Source organism: Chiloscyllium punctatum, chromosome 17, assembly GCF_047496795.1.
Source record: "Chiloscyllium punctatum isolate Juve2018m chromosome 17, sChiPun1.3, whole genome shotgun sequence".
NCBI classification, from domain to species: domain Eukaryota; kingdom Metazoa; phylum Chordata; class Chondrichthyes; order Orectolobiformes; family Hemiscylliidae; genus Chiloscyllium; species Chiloscyllium punctatum.
The window spans coordinates 42,086,738-42,103,876 of record NC_092755.1 but is presented as its reverse complement, the minus strand read 5'-3'; the positions used below and the strand labels follow the sequence as shown (position 1 = coordinate 42,103,876).

General features: G+C 42.6%; 1 protein-coding gene across 4 annotated transcripts in view; it reads left to right on the top strand.

Annotated features, from left to right (window-relative positions):
- Positions 1–17,139, top strand: part of med15 (mediator complex subunit 15) — a 159,164-nt gene that overhangs the window by 132,525 nt on the left and 9,500 nt on the right. For all 4 annotated transcript variants that reach the window (XM_072587003.1, XM_072587001.1, XM_072587002.1 and 1 more), the window contains 4 exons: positions 3,826–3,960; positions 12,594–12,657; positions 14,231–14,297; positions 16,016–16,176. In XM_072587003.1, the coding sequence (XP_072443104.1) occupies positions 3,826–3,960; positions 12,594–12,657; positions 14,231–14,297; positions 16,016–16,176 (427 nt within the window). The remainder of the gene's footprint in view (positions 1–3,825; positions 3,961–12,593; positions 12,658–14,230; positions 14,298–16,015; positions 16,177–17,139) is intronic.

The window sequence follows — 17,139 nt, the reverse complement described above, 5'->3', positions numbered from 1 at the left end:
CTTTCCAAAATCTGTTTCCCAATCTGTTTCTCCACATCTCTGCTGCTATTGGGGGGCCTATAATAAACACCCAACAAGGTGACTACTCCTTTCCTATTTCTGACTTCAGCCCATACTACCGCAAGAGGCCGATCCCCCTCGAACTGCCTTTCTGCAGCCGTTATACCATTTCTAATTAGCAACGCCATACCCCCTCCTTTTTTACCACCCTCCCTAATCTTACTGAAACATCTGTAACCAGGAACCTCCAACAACCATTCCTGTCCCTCTTCTATCCACGTTTCTGTGATGACAACAACAACGTAGTCCCAAGTACCGATCCACGCCTTACGTTCACCCACCTTATTTCTGATACTCCTTGCGTTGAAGTATACACACTTGAACCCATCTCTGTGTCCGCAAGTATTCCCTGTCAGTGCTACCTTCTCCACAGCCTCCCTACATTCTTGGACATCCTGAAAAACAGCTAACCTGCTTACTGGACTACAAGTCCGGATCCCATCCCCCTGCCAAATTAATTTAAACCCCCCCCCCCCCCGAAGAGTGCTAGCAAACCTACCTCCCAGGATATTGGTGCCCTTCTGGTTCAGGTGCAACCCGTCCTGCTTGTACAGGTCCCACCTTCCCCAGAATCCAGTCCAATTGGCCAAATACCTGAAGCCCTCCCTCCTACACCATCCTTGCACGTGTTCAACTGCACTGTCTCCCTATTCCTTGCCTCACTGTCACGTGGCACCGGCAACACCCCAGAGATGACGACTCTGTCCGTCCTAGCTTTTAGCTTCCAGCCTAACTCCCTGAGCTCCTGAATGACCTCCCCACCCCTCTTCCTACCTATCGTTGGTGCCAATGTGCACCACGACTTCTGGCTGCACACCCTCCCCCTTAAGGATTCTGAAGATACGGTCCGAGACGTCTCAGACCCTGGCACCCGGGAGGCAACAAACCATCCGAGAGTCTCGCCCATGTCCACAGAACTGCCTGTCTGTTCCTCTAACTATAGAGTCTCCTATAACTAGTGCTCTCCTCCTCGCCCCCTTTCCCTTCTGAGCCTCAGAGCCGGACCTCGTGCCAGAGACCCAGTCACTGCAGTTTACCCCTGCTAGGTCGTTCCCCCCCCCCCCCAACAGTATCCAAAGCGGTATACTTATTGTTGAGGGGAACGACCACAGGGGATCCCTGCACTGCCTGCTTCCTCCCCTTCCCACCTCTAACTGTTACCCAGCTACCTCTGTTCTCTGGCGTAACTGTCCCTGTAGCTTCTATCTATCACCCTCTCAGCCTCTCGAATAATTCTCAGTTCATCCAACTCCAGCTCCAGTTCCCTAACGCGGTCTGTGAGGAGCTGGAGCATGCTGCACTTCCTGCAGATGATGTCACAGGTGCATCGGTGGTCACCCCCACCTCAAACATCCTGCAGGAGGAACATTCCACTGCCTGCGCTGCCATAACTCTACACTTAGTCTCCAAAACAAGAACACTGAGTAGCTTACCTGTTCAGCCGACTGAGTCCTTTTTTTTAGGTTAGAGGAGGAGGGAGGGTAGGAGACACTACACGTGTAGTGTCTCGGGGTCCTTCTCCACTCAAATAACAATCACTTACCTTCCCGACTGGCTCTGCGCTCCGACTTCACTTCTGCCCAGCTCCCGCCGCTCTCTGCTGCAAAAAGGGTATTGAATATAAGAGCTGACAAGTCATGTTAAAATTGTACAAGACATTGGTTCGGCCGCATTTAAAATACTGTGTACAGTTCTGATTGCCACATTACCAAAAGGATGTGGATACTTTGGAGAGGGTGCAGAGAAGGTTTACGAGGATGTTGCCTGGTGTGGAAGGTGCTAGCTGTGAAGAAAGGGGGAGTAGGTTAGGTTTATTTTCGTTAGAAAAAGGAGATTGAGGGGGGACCTGATTGAGGTTTACAAAATCATGAAGGGTATAGACAGGGTGGATAGAGACAAGCTTTTTCCCAGGGTGAAGGATTCAATAACGAGAAATCACGCTTTCAGGGTGAGAGGTGGAAAGTTTAAGGGGGGGATACATGCGGTAAGTACTTCACACAGAGGGTGGTGGGCGTTTGGAATGCGTTGCCAGCAGAGGTGGTAGAGACAGGCACGCTAGATTCATTTAAGATGCGTCTGGACAAATGCATGAGTAGGTGGGGAGCAGAGGGATACAGATGCTTAGGAATTGACCGACAGGTTTAGATCGTACATTTGGATCAGTTCAGGCTTGGAGGGCCGAAAGGCCTGTTCCTGGGCTGTAAATTTTCTTTGTTCTTATAGAAGTTTACAAAATCATGAGGGGCATGGAGAGGATAAATAGACAAAGTCTTTTCCCTGGGGTCAGGGAGTCCAGAACTAGAGGGCATAGGTTTAGGGTGAGAGGAGAAAGATATAAAAGAGACCTAAAGGGGAACTTTTTCCACACCGGGTGGTGCGTGTATGGAATGAGCTGCCAGAGGAAGTAGTGGACACTGATACATTTGCAACATTTAAAAGGCATTTGGATGGGTATATGAATAGGATGGGTTTGTAGGGATATGGGCTGGGTGCTGGCAGGTGGGACTAGATTGGGTTGGGATATCTGGTCAGCGTGGACGGGTTGGACTGAAGGGTCTGTTTCCATGCTGTATATGTCATGACTCTTGCTTCTCCCATACTCTAAAAGATACCAGGTCTTGATACCCCAGTACTGTAGCAAATACCAACTCACGGTGCCCCAGTACTGGAGCAGATGCCAGCTCTCAGTAATCATGCACACGAGCAGATACCAGCTCACGGTTATCATGAACAGGAGCAGATGTCAACACTCGGTGATCCTGTACTTGAACAGATACCAGCTCTTGGTTATCGTGTACTGGAGCAAATACCAGCTCACGGTGCCCTAGTCCTGGAGCAGATATCAGTTCTCGGTGCTCCAGTACTGACGCAGATACAAGCTCTTGACATCTCAGTACTGCAGTAGATACCAGCTCTCTGTGCCCCAGTACTGGAGCAGATACCAGCTCTCGGTAATCATGTACACGAGCAGATACCAGCTCACGGGTATCGCTAACACTTGCTGATCCTGTACTTCAGCAGATACTAGCTCTTGGATATCGTGTACAGGAGCAGATACCGGCTCTCGGGATCCTGTACTGGAGCGGATACAAGCTCTCAGTGCCCCGGTGTTGGAGAAGATATCAGCTCTCAGTGCCCCAGTACTGGCGCAGATACCAGCTCTCAGTGCCCCAGTACTGGCGCAGATACCAGCTCTTGGTGCTCCAGTACTGGAGCAGATACCAACTCTTGGTGCCTCAGTACTACAACTGATACTAGCTCTCGGTGTCCAGTACTGGAGTAATGCCAGCTCTCAGTGCTGCTGCACTAGAGCTGATACCAGCTCTGTGTACCCCAATACTGGATCAGATACCAGCTCTCAGTTATCGTGCACAGGATTTGATGCCAACTTTCTGTGCCCCATTACTGGAGGAGATAGCAACTCTTTGTGCCCCATTACTGGAGCAAATACCAGCTCTTGGTGCCCCTGTCATGGAGCAAATGCCAGCTCTCAATGACTCTGCACCAGAGCAGATAACAATTCCCAATGACTGTGTACCAGAGTAGATACCAACTTTTCATTATCTCTGTGCTGATTAAATACTACGTGGTGGCACTCTCTACCAGATCAGATTGCTGGCAGGCTAACAATTGTGTAAGCTTTAGAGTCTTGCTCTATCTTAAACATTTGTGTCTAAAACATTACAGGGTATAGAGAATAAAATCCTGCACTGCTTTATTAGGGCCCTGAAGTCCAAACTAAGCATCCTTCTTTTGCTGTTACAGTGAACCCAGGCTCAGTTCCAAGTCCAGCTGGTCGGACACAGACTGAGGAACAGCAGTACCTGGACAAATTGAAGCAGCTATCAAAGTACATTGACCCTTTGAGGCGGATGATCAACAAAATAGACAAAAATGAAGGTGAGTTTCTTCACACTTGTGAGATGACCTGGTCTCACAGTAAGCATAATTTGTCTTTTACACCACCCCAACAGAGTGGGCAGTATGACAAAACGCTCAGGTTTTAACAATATTAATTTCTCTCCACTCATTAAAACAAAGTCTGTTTTAAAATATAGACTGATGTAGGTACATCTAATCTCAGAAAGCAATGTGACAAAACAAACATCTACGATACCTTAACATTTTAGGAGGTTGTACAACAGAAACATGCATGTATTAAAATTACATGAGTAATTTAAATGTCAATAAAAAGGTTTATTTAATATCTGAAAGTATTTCACAAAATTAATAAAAATAATTTGTTCATTCTTCCTTTTTGCATACTTTCAGTGAAACCACTGTGCCACCTTTCTCTTTCAGTGAGGGTGTCTCCTATTTCCTACGGCTTGATTCTGCTGTCTCAGCATCTCTGACTATATTAAATCTGAGCACTTACTTTAATGAACAACTTTCCTTAATGGTTGGAGCTATGACACCAATTCGCATCAATGAAAACCATTGTCTTGTTACTGGTGAATGCCTAAATTCTGTGAACTTTCATTTTCTTTGTGACTCTCTTAATTTACTTTCACTTTGGACTTTTGGAGGAATTTGGAATATTGGAATTTTATCTTCCTTTCCCTTTGTCACACTTCCTCTTTCAAGTAAATGATCTACATGATTCTCTCCATTCTTCATTAGATACGTATTTGTATCTACTCTCTCTATAGCAACTCCAATCACATTCTTTCCTTTCTCAGCTTTATCTTTTTTATCATGATCTTTTGACAAGCACTGAACATTTCATGCCTAGTGCATCATGACTTATTTTTAGATTGTCTTGTTTTTACTTTACTGTTGACGTTAGACTTAAATAAACTAAACCTTGTCCTGGGAGGATGTTCAAACATTAACCTGTAAGTGAGCAACCTGTTGTATACTGTGGTTATTCTGTAGGAGAATAGAAGATTCTTTTAATCTATCTCAGAGATAAACATGGAAAAACTACCAAGTTTATCACCTTGTAAATTTTTTAAAAGTATTTACAAGATGATAAGCTTGGTAGTCATTTCCATGTTTATCCGTGAGACAGAATTATGTGCATTGAGAAGTTTGGCAGAAAGATTTATGTGGATAGAAGAGAAAAAGAATTTTTAGAAAAATTTAGAAGGTTTTTAGATTAGATGTAGGGAACCTAATCTAAAAAACCTTGTAAATATTTTATTTTTTTTCTCTTCTATCCACATAATTCTTTCTGCAGCACCTCTCAATGCTGAGTGAAATGGTGAAATTACAATATGGTTAATTCCAGTTTTGCTCTGAAATATTTCAGACTCTTCTGACATTAACTGTGGGCCATTATCTGACAACAGCACCTCTAGCAATGCATAAATTGCTAAACAGCTTCTCAAAACTTCAATAGTTTTGACACTTCGGTATTGGGCGTAGATTCTCAACATTTATTTACTTGCTGTAGCTGTTGACCAAAGCAAGTTGCTGTTTCCTTTTCACCTCAAAGAAATCCATATATATTTGTTCCTAGTCTTTTCTAGTGTCTGGCCATGGATCGAGTGGATCATTTCTTGTCTCTTGTTGTCTGGATCTCACTGAAATCCAGTGGATCTCCCTTGCCTGCTGAGGAAAACTATTCCCATTTTTCCATTTCTATAGCCTTGGCCTCATTGCAATAACTCTTCCATGTTGGCTTATTGCCTTTTTTCAAAAGTTAGGCCTGAATCTTATTATTCCTTCTATAGATGTATAACAAAATTGAGTTCTAAGTTTGTGCTATACCCACAGTAGCAAATAAGTTTCATTAACTGGAGAACATAATCTGCTTCTGTCTCCCTTGGCAACTACTTCCTTTGAATGCAGCTCTTTGCAATTTTATTCTTAATCATGCTGTATTATCAGTTGAGAATCTCTGTAGGTTCAGCATAGAATACTGCAGTCTCTGGGGTAACACGTGTTAGTCACTACATCAAAGGCGTCTGGTCCTATTTCGTTGAGGGAAACATTTTCTTATTGTCATCTCCTGTTTTATTCACTTTAAGCCAAATGTGCAACCTTTGTTCATAATTACACTGGTACTTTTTGTTAAGTTTCAATTCCCTAATTGTCTCCAAGTATGCCTTCAGTGTCTTCTTTTTCAATCAATTAAATACCATGCTGACTCACTGAGCTGTATGTAATGAATCTTGCGAATTGTTCAAAATCAACTTTGAGTTCCAAAAGCTATGTAACAGTCCTTTCTTTTACAAGCAAAATTAAAAGGAAAATGTATTCCGACTCCTCGACATCTTTCTGGTATGTGCTACACCTAAATTAAGACCCACCATATTGGACCCACTGTAAGCAGCCATTGTAGACCTAACAGTATACCTCCCAACAGAGACGGCATTGTGACACAAAGTCCAGCCTTTACAATAAATGAAGCGTACTTCCTTGATAATTAAGCTCAGAATGCTGGAGATCTGGAGCAACCTGAACATTGGGCTTGCTCAGATAATTCACCCTAAGTCGGTGGTTTAAAGAACATCTTCCTGAATGTTAGAGGATTTACCTGAATTTGCAGCCAGTTTTCTCCCCAGCATGCTATCATTTACAAAGCTTTGCTTTGATAAGTAGATTGGAGTTTTTTTCCTGAAATCTTTTCCAGCTGGATAAATGTATAAAAGATCCAGAGGGGGCTAGCTTCCAAACTCAGCCTCTGCTGTGTTTGCTAATCTGAGCCACGATATTTCTGGAACTAGTTGGCTTCAGTGTTGTTGGGCCATCATCAGGAGAATGGAATCAGGGTCTGCTCTCCTAATCGTTTATCCATTCTTTAAGTGTAAAGTGATTAATTTTCTCAGAGACAATATTACTGTGAAATTAAGGGTGAAATTCTAGCAGAGGGACAAGGGTGTATATGTACATAATTCACTATCAGTTGTGGACAGATTGAGAGCATGTAATGAAGCAAATTGTATCTTAAACTTTATCAATAGGTGCATAGAATATAAAAGCAAGAACGTTGTGTTACATAGAACATAGAACAATCAGCACAGAACAGGCCCTTCGGCCCATGATGTTGTGCCGAACATTTATCCTAGCTTAAGCACCCATTCATGTACCTATCCAATTGCTGCTTAAAGGTCACCAATGATTCTGACTCTGCCACTCCCACAGGCAGCGTATTCCATGCCCCAATCCCTCCTGACATCCCCCCTATACCTTCCACCCTGCACCTTAAATTTATGTCCCCTTGTAACACTCTGTTGTACCCGGGGAAAAAGTTTCTGACTGTCTACTCTATTTATTCCCCTGATCATCTTATAAACCTCTATCAAGTCACCCCTCATCCATCGCCGTTCCAATGAGAAAAGGCCGAGAACTCTCAACCTATCCTCGTACGACCTACTCTCCATTTCAGGCAACATCCTGGTAAATCTTCTCTGCACCCTCTCCAAAGCTTCCACATCTTTCCTAAAGTGAGGCGACCAGAACTGCACACAGTACTCCAAATGTGGCCTAACCAAGTTCCTGTACAGCTGCAACATCACTTCACGACTCTTGAATTCAATCCCTCTGCTAAGCCACATGTGTTAAGCCACATTTAAAAAAAACTAGTACTGTGACTAGTTCTGGGTGTGTACTGCAGGAAGATTGTGAAGGTACACTATCAGTCCGGAATCTAGAGTTGCAGATAATGTGGCTAATAGATTAGTAATGGCCAACTTCAATTTACGTATATACTTGATAAATCAAATTAGCATTCATTCTGTAATGTAATTTCTTGTGTGTGTGAGAGATGGAGCAGCACATTGAGGAACCAAATAGGGATCAGGTTATTTTGGATTTAATGTTGTGTAATGAGAAAGGGCTCATTACACCTTGTTAAATAGTGATCATAATATAATAGAACTATACATTAAATTGGAAAACAAAATAGTTCATTCTAAAACTGAGATCTTACATCTGAACAAAGGAAACTGAAAAAAATAAGAGGCAAATGGGCTGAGACAGTTTGAGAAAATACAATGGTAGAGTTAATAGTTGACAATGAAATATTACATTGTCCACAACAGATGATACTTTCCTCGAAGGCACAAACACTCAAAGTGAATCCTCAATCAACCATGACCAATGAAAAATGTTAAAAATTGCTTCAGATCAAAGAAAGTGGTAAATCTGAACAGGACTAAGAAACTCATAAAGGAAAGTGAAAATAGAATGAATGCAAGCTAGCAAGAAACATAAAAGCTTCTTTAGGTGTGTGAAAAGTTTAGCTTGGACAAATGGACTGAAAAATTTATAGTGAACAGCAAGTGGAGAAACCAGTTATTTTGCACATGTTCATGGAAGAAGGTATCGAAAATCTCCCAGAAATACAAGATGGCCAAGGGATTTGTGAAACTGAACAATGAAAAGAAATTTATTTCGATAAACAAGTAGTACTTTAAAAGTCAACTGGATTAAGGTTGGTAGATTCCCTGGACCAGGTGAGCTACATCCCCGAGTGTTGAACAAGATGGCGAGAGATTATCTCTGAAAATTCTATAGCTCCTGGAAAAGTTTCTGGAAACTGGAAAGCAGCGAATGTAATCCTCGTGTGTTTAAGAAATGAAGAAGAGGGAGAATGTTAGAATCAATTAAAAACAACATAATGACTTGATATGTAGAAAATAGTGGTAATGTTGGGCAGAGTCAACCTGGATTCATGGAATAAATATAATCTTTGGCAAACTTTTTAGAGTTTGTTTAAGGATGTTACTTGTAATGTAGAAAGAGGAGAACCTGAAGATGTGGCGTATTTGAATTTTCAGAAAACTTTTGTTGAGGTCCTACATGAGGTTAGTAAATGAGTGCATGGGTTTGGGCTGGGAAATCTGCTAGTCTTGATTGGATTGTGAATTGGTTAGTAGACTGAAAGTAGGAATAAACACATCTTCAGATAACAAGCAATTACCATTGGGGTCAGTACTAGGTCTGAACTGTTCATAATCTATATAAATGATGTTGATGTAGGAGCCAATTGTAATATTTCCAAATTTGCTGATGGCATCAAACAGGGTATGAATGTTAATTGTGAGGAGGATGCAAAGAGACCTCAAAAGATCTTGGACAGGCTAAGTGAATAGATCAGAACATGGCAGGTGGAGTAAATGTGAATGAGAGTGAAGTTATTTACATTGGTAACAAAAACATCAGAATACTTCTTAAATGGTGAGAGGATGGGAAATACGGGTGTTTAATGATACCTGAGTGTCATAGAATTGTAGAGGTTTACAGTACAGAAGAAGAACATTCGACCCATCATGTCTGCACTAGCTCCTGAAAGAGCTCCCAGCTAGTCCACCCTCTAGCTGTATCTCCATACCCATCTGGCTCCACCACTTTCAAATATATGTCCAGCTATCGTTTGAAACTTCCAGTGGAATCCACCTCTACCACTCTCGCAGGCAGCACATTCCAAATCCTAAACAACTCTCTGAATATACAAGCTTCTCCTCATCTCGCTCCTAGCTGTTTTGCTAACAATCTTGAAATTGCTGACATATCAACTAGTGGAAACAGAATATCCTTCTTTACCCTGTCAAAAATTGTTCATAATTTTGAACAACTCAGCAACATCACCTCTTAATCTTATCTGTTCCAAGAAGAATATGCCTAATTTCTATAATCTTTCCTTGAATCTAAAATCCCTAATTTCTTGTATCATTCTAGTAAGCCTGCTTTGAACTTTGTCCAGCGCTTTAACATCCTTCCTTACATAATCTGAACACAATATTTCCAGAGGGTTTATAAATAGAGGCAAAGAGAATAAATGATTTGTCGAGGTGTAGTATCACTTTTATTCTCTTTGCCTCTATTTATAAACCCAAGGATTCCATAAGCTGCCTTAATAGCTGTTTCAGCTTGCCTTCAGAGAATCGTCTAGTGAGCCCTAGGTTCCTCTGCTGTTGTACTTCCCTCAAAGTCGTACCATTGAGCCTTTATTATCTGTCCGAGTTTCTTCTTCCAAAATGGATTATCTCACATTTCTCTGCTTTCAAATTCATTTGTCAGGTGTCTGCCTATTTGGTCAACTTGTCAATGTCCCTCTGAAGTCACTCAGCATCATCCGTACAATTCAGCATTCTCCCTAGCTTAGTATCATTGTTGTTGAGTCACTAAAAGTTCGCATAGTGGTGCAGCAAACAAATGGAGGACAAATGGGTATGACAATGTAGTAAGCAATTAGGAAGGCAAGTAGTCTTAAAAGGAAATTTGAACATGAAGGAAAGATGTTTTGCTGCAGTTGTTTAGAACCTTGGTCAAACCTCACCTGGTGTACAGTTCTATCTCCTAATCTAATAAAGGATATACTTGCCATAGAGGGAGTGCAAAATAGGTTCACCAGATTAATCACTGTGAAGGCAGAATGGAGGAGAAGAGATTGAGGAAAGTACGCCTGTATTCTGAGGAGTTCCGAAGAATGAGAGGGGACTGCAGGTTGGGTACAGATCAGATGTTTCCCCTGACTGGTGAACCTTAAACCAGGAGTGAGATTCTCAGAAAGAGGAAGTTGGCCATTTAAGATGGAAATGAGAAGTTCAGAATGTGGAGATTCTTTAGAATTCTGTTTCTCAGAGACATGTTCAATCGTTGAACAAGCTTTAGGACAAAAATTGATTAAGTTCTGGATACTTACGATACCAGGAATATAGAAGTAGTGCACAATAGTGGTATTGAAGAGATGATAAGCCATGATCTAAATGTGTGGACAGCTAAGTCAATCTGAATAGCCTACTCCTGTTCCAAAGCCCCTCCTTAGTTACCCTGGAAAGATGGTGGTGGGTTGCGTTCTTGACCTGTTGATGGTTCATTAAGTGTTTGTAGGACACTTTGGAGGGCAGCTAACAATCAACCCTGTTGGTGAGGGACTCGCTGCATCCCATGAATTCTTGATTTTCCATCACCACAACCAGCAAGCATCCAGAGATCCATCTTAAGTATTTCTGTTTCCTTACAAGAGAGAGAGGGCAGCAAAACAGCTGAATTGGGCTGAATCAGGTTCATTCTGTACATAAGGTAGGCCTATTTCATGTTGCCACTGTGTGCAGATGGAACAGTGTGTTGCTGTTAATTCCCATCTCCACTTTGCTTTAAGTGCATTGACTCAAATAACGCATGACCTCAGAAGTGACCTCAGGCATGTTCCCTGACGAATGCATAATGTTCAGCATCATTCACAACTCCTCGGATGCCAAAGCGATCTGTGTCTAAATGCAGCAACCTGGACCGCATCCAAATTTGGGGTGGCAAGGAACATCATGCCACACACGTGTTAGACAATGACCATCGCCAGCAAGAGAGAATCTATTCATCATCCTTGGATGTTCAATGGCATTAATATCTCTAAATGTTCCATTATTATCATCCAGGAGGTTAACATTGACCAGAAGCTAAACTTGATCAAGCATATAAACACAGTGGCTGCAAGAGCAGGTCAAAGGCTCAGCATACTGCAGGGAGTAACTCACCTCCGATTTCCCAAGAGCCCCTCTTCCATCTATAATGCGTAAATCAGGAGTTTGATGGAATAGTCTCCACTTGGCTGGATGAATGCTGGCCCAAAAACACTCAAGAAAACTTGACATAATGCAGAACAAAGCAGCCTGCTGATTGCAATCCATCCAACACCTTCAAAATCCCCTCCCTTCATGATAAACACTCCACAGAAGCAGTATGTACTATCTGCAAGATGCACTGCAGTAACTTGCCAAGACACCTCCAATACCACCTTACAAACTCAGGTCCTTTATGACCTAGAAGGACAAGGACATTAGATACACAGGGGCACCACCACCTTGCAGGTTCCCCTACAAGCCACTCACCATTTTACTTAGAAATATATCACTGTTCCTTTAGTGTTGCTGGATCAAATTCCCCCTCTAACAGTGCCATGGGTACACCTACACCCATGGCTACAGCAGTTCAAGAAGACAACTCACCAGGCAACTAGGGTTGGGAAATACATGCTGACCCACACTGCGACACGTGTATTCCATGAATGAATAAATAAAATCAACTAACCTGAGGATCGGGTTGGATGACTATCAGCAATCCTTTTTTGAGTTGCTCTGTCACTATCTGCTCTCTCAGTGCAGCGGAGTAGCAACAACCATTTGCCATTATGTAGCACATTTTACTTGAAAAAAAGGTCCTATACGTTCCCAGGAGAACACACACTGAGTACCAGTAAAGAAGAATGACAAATGAGGAATTATAAAGATGGAAAGGAAATAGCAAAGCTGGGCTTTTATGGAGAGAATTGCAGACATGAAGGCGTGACGATGGTATGAAGAGCCCATAGCACTCCCAATTACTACCTTGCTGCAATCATCAGCTTGTTATACAATTTTAAGCTTTGCATGTTTGTCAGAGTACCACTGGATCGTTGGAAAATTTGTGACTCTGACTTGTATGTTGCTTCACTCGCTCAGGTAGCTTTGTTCAGTCTCTTGCTGTATTTGGTGATATTAATTTCCACCTTCGTGTTATATAGTTATCATTAATGCAAATGCTGATGCAACACGATTCTGGTCAGAGATGATCTAATATTTTGACCAACCTGTATGTTACAGACAGAAAGAAAGATCTAAGTAAGATGAAGAGCCTCCTGGACATCCTCACTGACCCTAACAAGCGGTATGGCATGAATTGTACTGATATGCAGAGATGGTGTGTTTTATATTGAGACCGTCTCTGTTGTCTATTCTCCATTCCATGGGTTATTGACGACTGTCTGGGTCTCAGGATTACTAGTTTACTGACCGAACACTAACTGTCTCCTTTGCACTCTGACTTAGAGTCTTGGAGTGTACAACATGGAAACAGACCCTTCAGTCCAACCCATCCATGTCGACCAGATATCCCAACCCAATCTAGTCCCACCTGCCAGCACCTGGCCCATATCCCTCAAAACCCTTCCTATTCATATACCAATCCAAATGCCTTTTAAATGTTGCAATTGTACCAGCCTCCACCACTTCCTCTGGCAGCTCATTCCATACACACAGCACCCTCTGTGTGAAAAAGTTGCCCCTTAGGTCTCTTTTATATCTTTCCCCTCTCACCCTAAACAAATGCCCTCCAGTTCTGGACTCCCCGACCCCAGGAAAAAGATTTTGTCTCTTTATCCTATCCATACCCCTTATAATTTTGTAAACCTCTATAAGGTCACCCCTCAGTGTGCAAATGTTTAATGGTACCTTTGGCTGATGGCCAGTCACCACTAAGCTCTTTTACATATTTTCAATCAGCTTGTTCAGAGATGTTAGTACACAGCTCTGGAGCAGTTGGAACTTCAATCTGGGTCTCCTGGCTCTGAGATAGAGACACCACTACTGCACCTCTAGAGCCACTGCTCCAACCTCTGTTACTCCAACTCTTTTCAATTGGTTATTTCAACAGATCAATAAGATTAAAGCTGAATGTATTTGGATGTTGATACACTGACCCAGGTGAGCAGCAACAGGAACAGAGAATTTACTCTTTGATAAACATAGTCATGGTCAGATTGAGGCATGACACCTGTCTAAGAGCAATATGGCTAATTCTATCTTGTCCAATTAGGAATTGATATCAAATAGCAGTTTAGCAAGTGGCATACTCATAACTCATCACCACTTCTGCAACTATAAGACAACTGCATCTTATATGGTTTGGAAAGTGAACAATTTACCATATGGTGGCTGTGATAAATATATGGGGCAACCCTACTGAAAAGGTACAGAGGACAAGATTGGACAATTTTAGTGATGAGGAAAAATTGGATAGGCTGAGAATGTGAAGCAGAGAGGGCTGAGGGAAGATTTCATTGAGGTGTATAAAATTGAGGGGCCTATATTGAATGGATAGGAAGGAACTATTTTCATTAACAGAGATCAGTGATGAGGCATACATCAAAAATGATTTGTGGGAGAACTGGAGGGGAATGTGTATGTGGTGTACAGTGGGTATGGATCTCGCTGTATTAAAGTGTGGCGGAGACAGAAGCCCTCGTAACCTTAAAAAAAAGTACTTGAGGTGTTGCAACCTGTAGAGTTACTGACCATATTCTGGAAGGTGGGTTTAGATGGGAAAGCTCTTTTTCAGCTGCCATGGACACAATGGGTTGAGTGGCCACCATGCACTTTGAAGTTTTTTCTGTGTTTCTGTATTAAAAGACTGATTCCTTCTGTTGGTGATACTAAAGGACTCATTTGATTCATTTTCACAGATGTTCTTTGGCAACTCTCCAAAAGTGTGAAATTGCTTTGGAAAAGCTCAAAAATGACATGGCTGTGGTGAGTTGCACTGCTTGATATGGTAACACTTAACCTTAAGTGTTTTCCCCAATTTCCCATCTTCTCAGACCCTAATTGGAGTGCAGATTGAATGAAACATCGGCCATGTCCCTCTACCTTGCCATATACCCTTCCATTGCAACCACTGAGAGCAAACAAAAAGTTAACTGATAGGTGCCTCAGCCTAGCCCTATTCTGCTTTCATCCAGCCTTCATAGAGAGAGGAGTATACTATTCAGCCCCTCAAGCCCATTCTAGTATATAGAGATATTCTACTGGAAATATTCTTAAGAGCAGAAATTTGCTTGGAATATTTTTACTCCTATTCCTAATCACACCATAGTCCCAGTGAATCATGGGGCTACAGTCTCATTAAATTCTGATAACTGGTGGTTTGTTTACATATATTACATTACGTTACCTATAGTGTGGAAACAGGCCCTTTGGCCCAACCAGTCCACACCGACCCTCCGAAGAGTAACCCACCCAGACCTATTTCCCATGCACCTAACACTATGGGCAATTTAGGATGGCCAATTCTCCTACCTGCATATCTTTGGACTGTGGGAGGAACCCCACGCAGACACAGGGATAATGTGCAAACTCCACATAGACAGTCACCCGAGGCTGGAATCGAACCTGGGACCCTGGTGCTGTGAGGCAGCAGTGCTAACCACAGAGTCACCGTGCTGTCCTACTGAGGGTTACCACACTTCAGATGAGGGGTGAGGTTGAGAAGGCGTGGGACCTTCATGATGACCTCAGCTGGTGTGGAAATTGAACCTGTTGGCATCACTCTGGAGCTAAGCACTTGGTTTATGACGCAGAGTGACGCTGTATGGGTTCAGCTCCTGCACTGGCTGAAGGTACCATGAAGATCTTGCCTTCCAACCTCACCTGAGGTGCGGTGACCCTCAGTCAAAACCATTACTAGTCATCTCTGTCAAATGAGAGAGCAGCCCCATAGGACTTTGGCATTAAGGCAACTTTACCATTATCTCTTGTAGGGAAAAGAAACAGAGTAAAATGATTAGAGAGACCCCTTTGGGAGTCTCCTGGGCTGGTTTGTGATCATGGCCAGTGCTGTTTTGTGGGCAACTGGTTCAGGAATTGCTGGGATGCTTCTAATCAATCTGTTTATGCAGCATCTCAGAAGAAGGGACAGTTTGTTCACCAGAGTATCTGTGGCATTTGAAATTTTACTGACATTTCGGATTGAACTCTTGTAAATTATGAAAGTTTAGGGGAGGCGATGGCCTGATGGTATTATTGCTGGGCTGTTAATCTAGAGACCCAAGTAATATCCTGGGTACCTGGGTTGAAACCTTGCCATGGCAGATAGTGGAATTTGAATTCAATAAAAATCTGGAAGAGTCCTAATGATGTTCATGAATCCATTGTCAGCTTTTGAAAAAATCGAAGTGGTTCACAATGTCCTTTAGGGAAGGAAACTGCTATCCTTACCTGGTCTAGCCTACATGTGACTCCAGACCCACAGTAATGTAGTTGACTCTTAAATGCCCTCTGGGTGATAAATGTTGACTCAGCCAGCAATGCACTCATCGCACGAATGAATTTAAAAAAAAGATGGGGACAAGATCTCTGCTCCATATATGATTCCTGCTTTAAACTAATTTGCTTCTTTTTGTTAATGCAGATAATCCCTGAGTGCCCATTAGGCAGATAGGTTAGTAATAATATTTCTGTTCTCTTCACAGCCCACACCACCACCTCCACCAATGACCATCACAAAGCAGCAGTACTTGTGCCAGCCCCTCCTCGATGCTGTCCTGGCCAACATCCGTTCCCCAGTCTTCAACCATTCCCTCCAGCGAACTTTCGGACCTGCCATGACTGCCATCCATGGACCTCCAATCACGTATGTATGACAATCTCTCATCCCCTTGCCCACAGATTGTGGATTACTGGACTGTCCTGGCTACATGAATGTGTGTTTCATTGATGAACTGACTTGGAGGTTACTTTAGGAAGGATTCACTTTTACTTAGTTGCAGTCTCCCTTTCTCAGCCCCACTGTTGGTGAAACAAAAATGTTGCCATAGTTTTACCAGACTATAGGGCTGCTTTCAGAGAGAGAAAGACATTTGATGATGGTTTAACCTGAGGGTCACCATACCTCAGGCAAGTGCAAACGCTGAGAGAAGGAGATAACCTCAGCCAGTGTGAGAATTCGTGTCAGTCTGTGTCGCAAACCAGTCACCCACCTAACTGAGCTAAGCTGATTCAGGGAGGCATGGTGGCTCAGTGATTGGCACTACAGCCTTAGCACCAGAGATCTGGGTTTGATTATCGGCTCGGATGACTGTCTTCATAGAGTTTGCAAATTCTCCCCATGTTTGCATGGGTTTCCTTCGGATAGTCCGGTTTCCTTCCAAAGATGTGCAGGTGAGCTGGATTGGCCATGCTAAATTGTCCATAGTGTCCAGGGATGTGCAGGCTAGATGGATTAGCCATGGGAAATGCAGGGTTACAGGGACAGGGTAAAGAGGTGGATCTGGGTGGAATACTATTTGGAGGTTTGGTGTGAACTCAATTGGTCAAATGGCTGCTCCACATTGTCGGGATTCTATGATTCTATGACTCCCAATTACTGTTGGTACATTTTTTCCAACCCCTCTCTCCACACAAACCACTCATTTAGAGACTTTGTGATCTTACCTACCAACTGGATCTTGGTGAGACTCTTTGAGATATTTTACCAAATTAAAGACATGAATAAAATTTAAGTTGTGTACATTTTGTAGTATCAAAATGTGAGATGCTAGTTTGGAAACGCAAGACTGGGGAACTTAACAAAAGTTTTTAAGATTGGGGAAGGGAA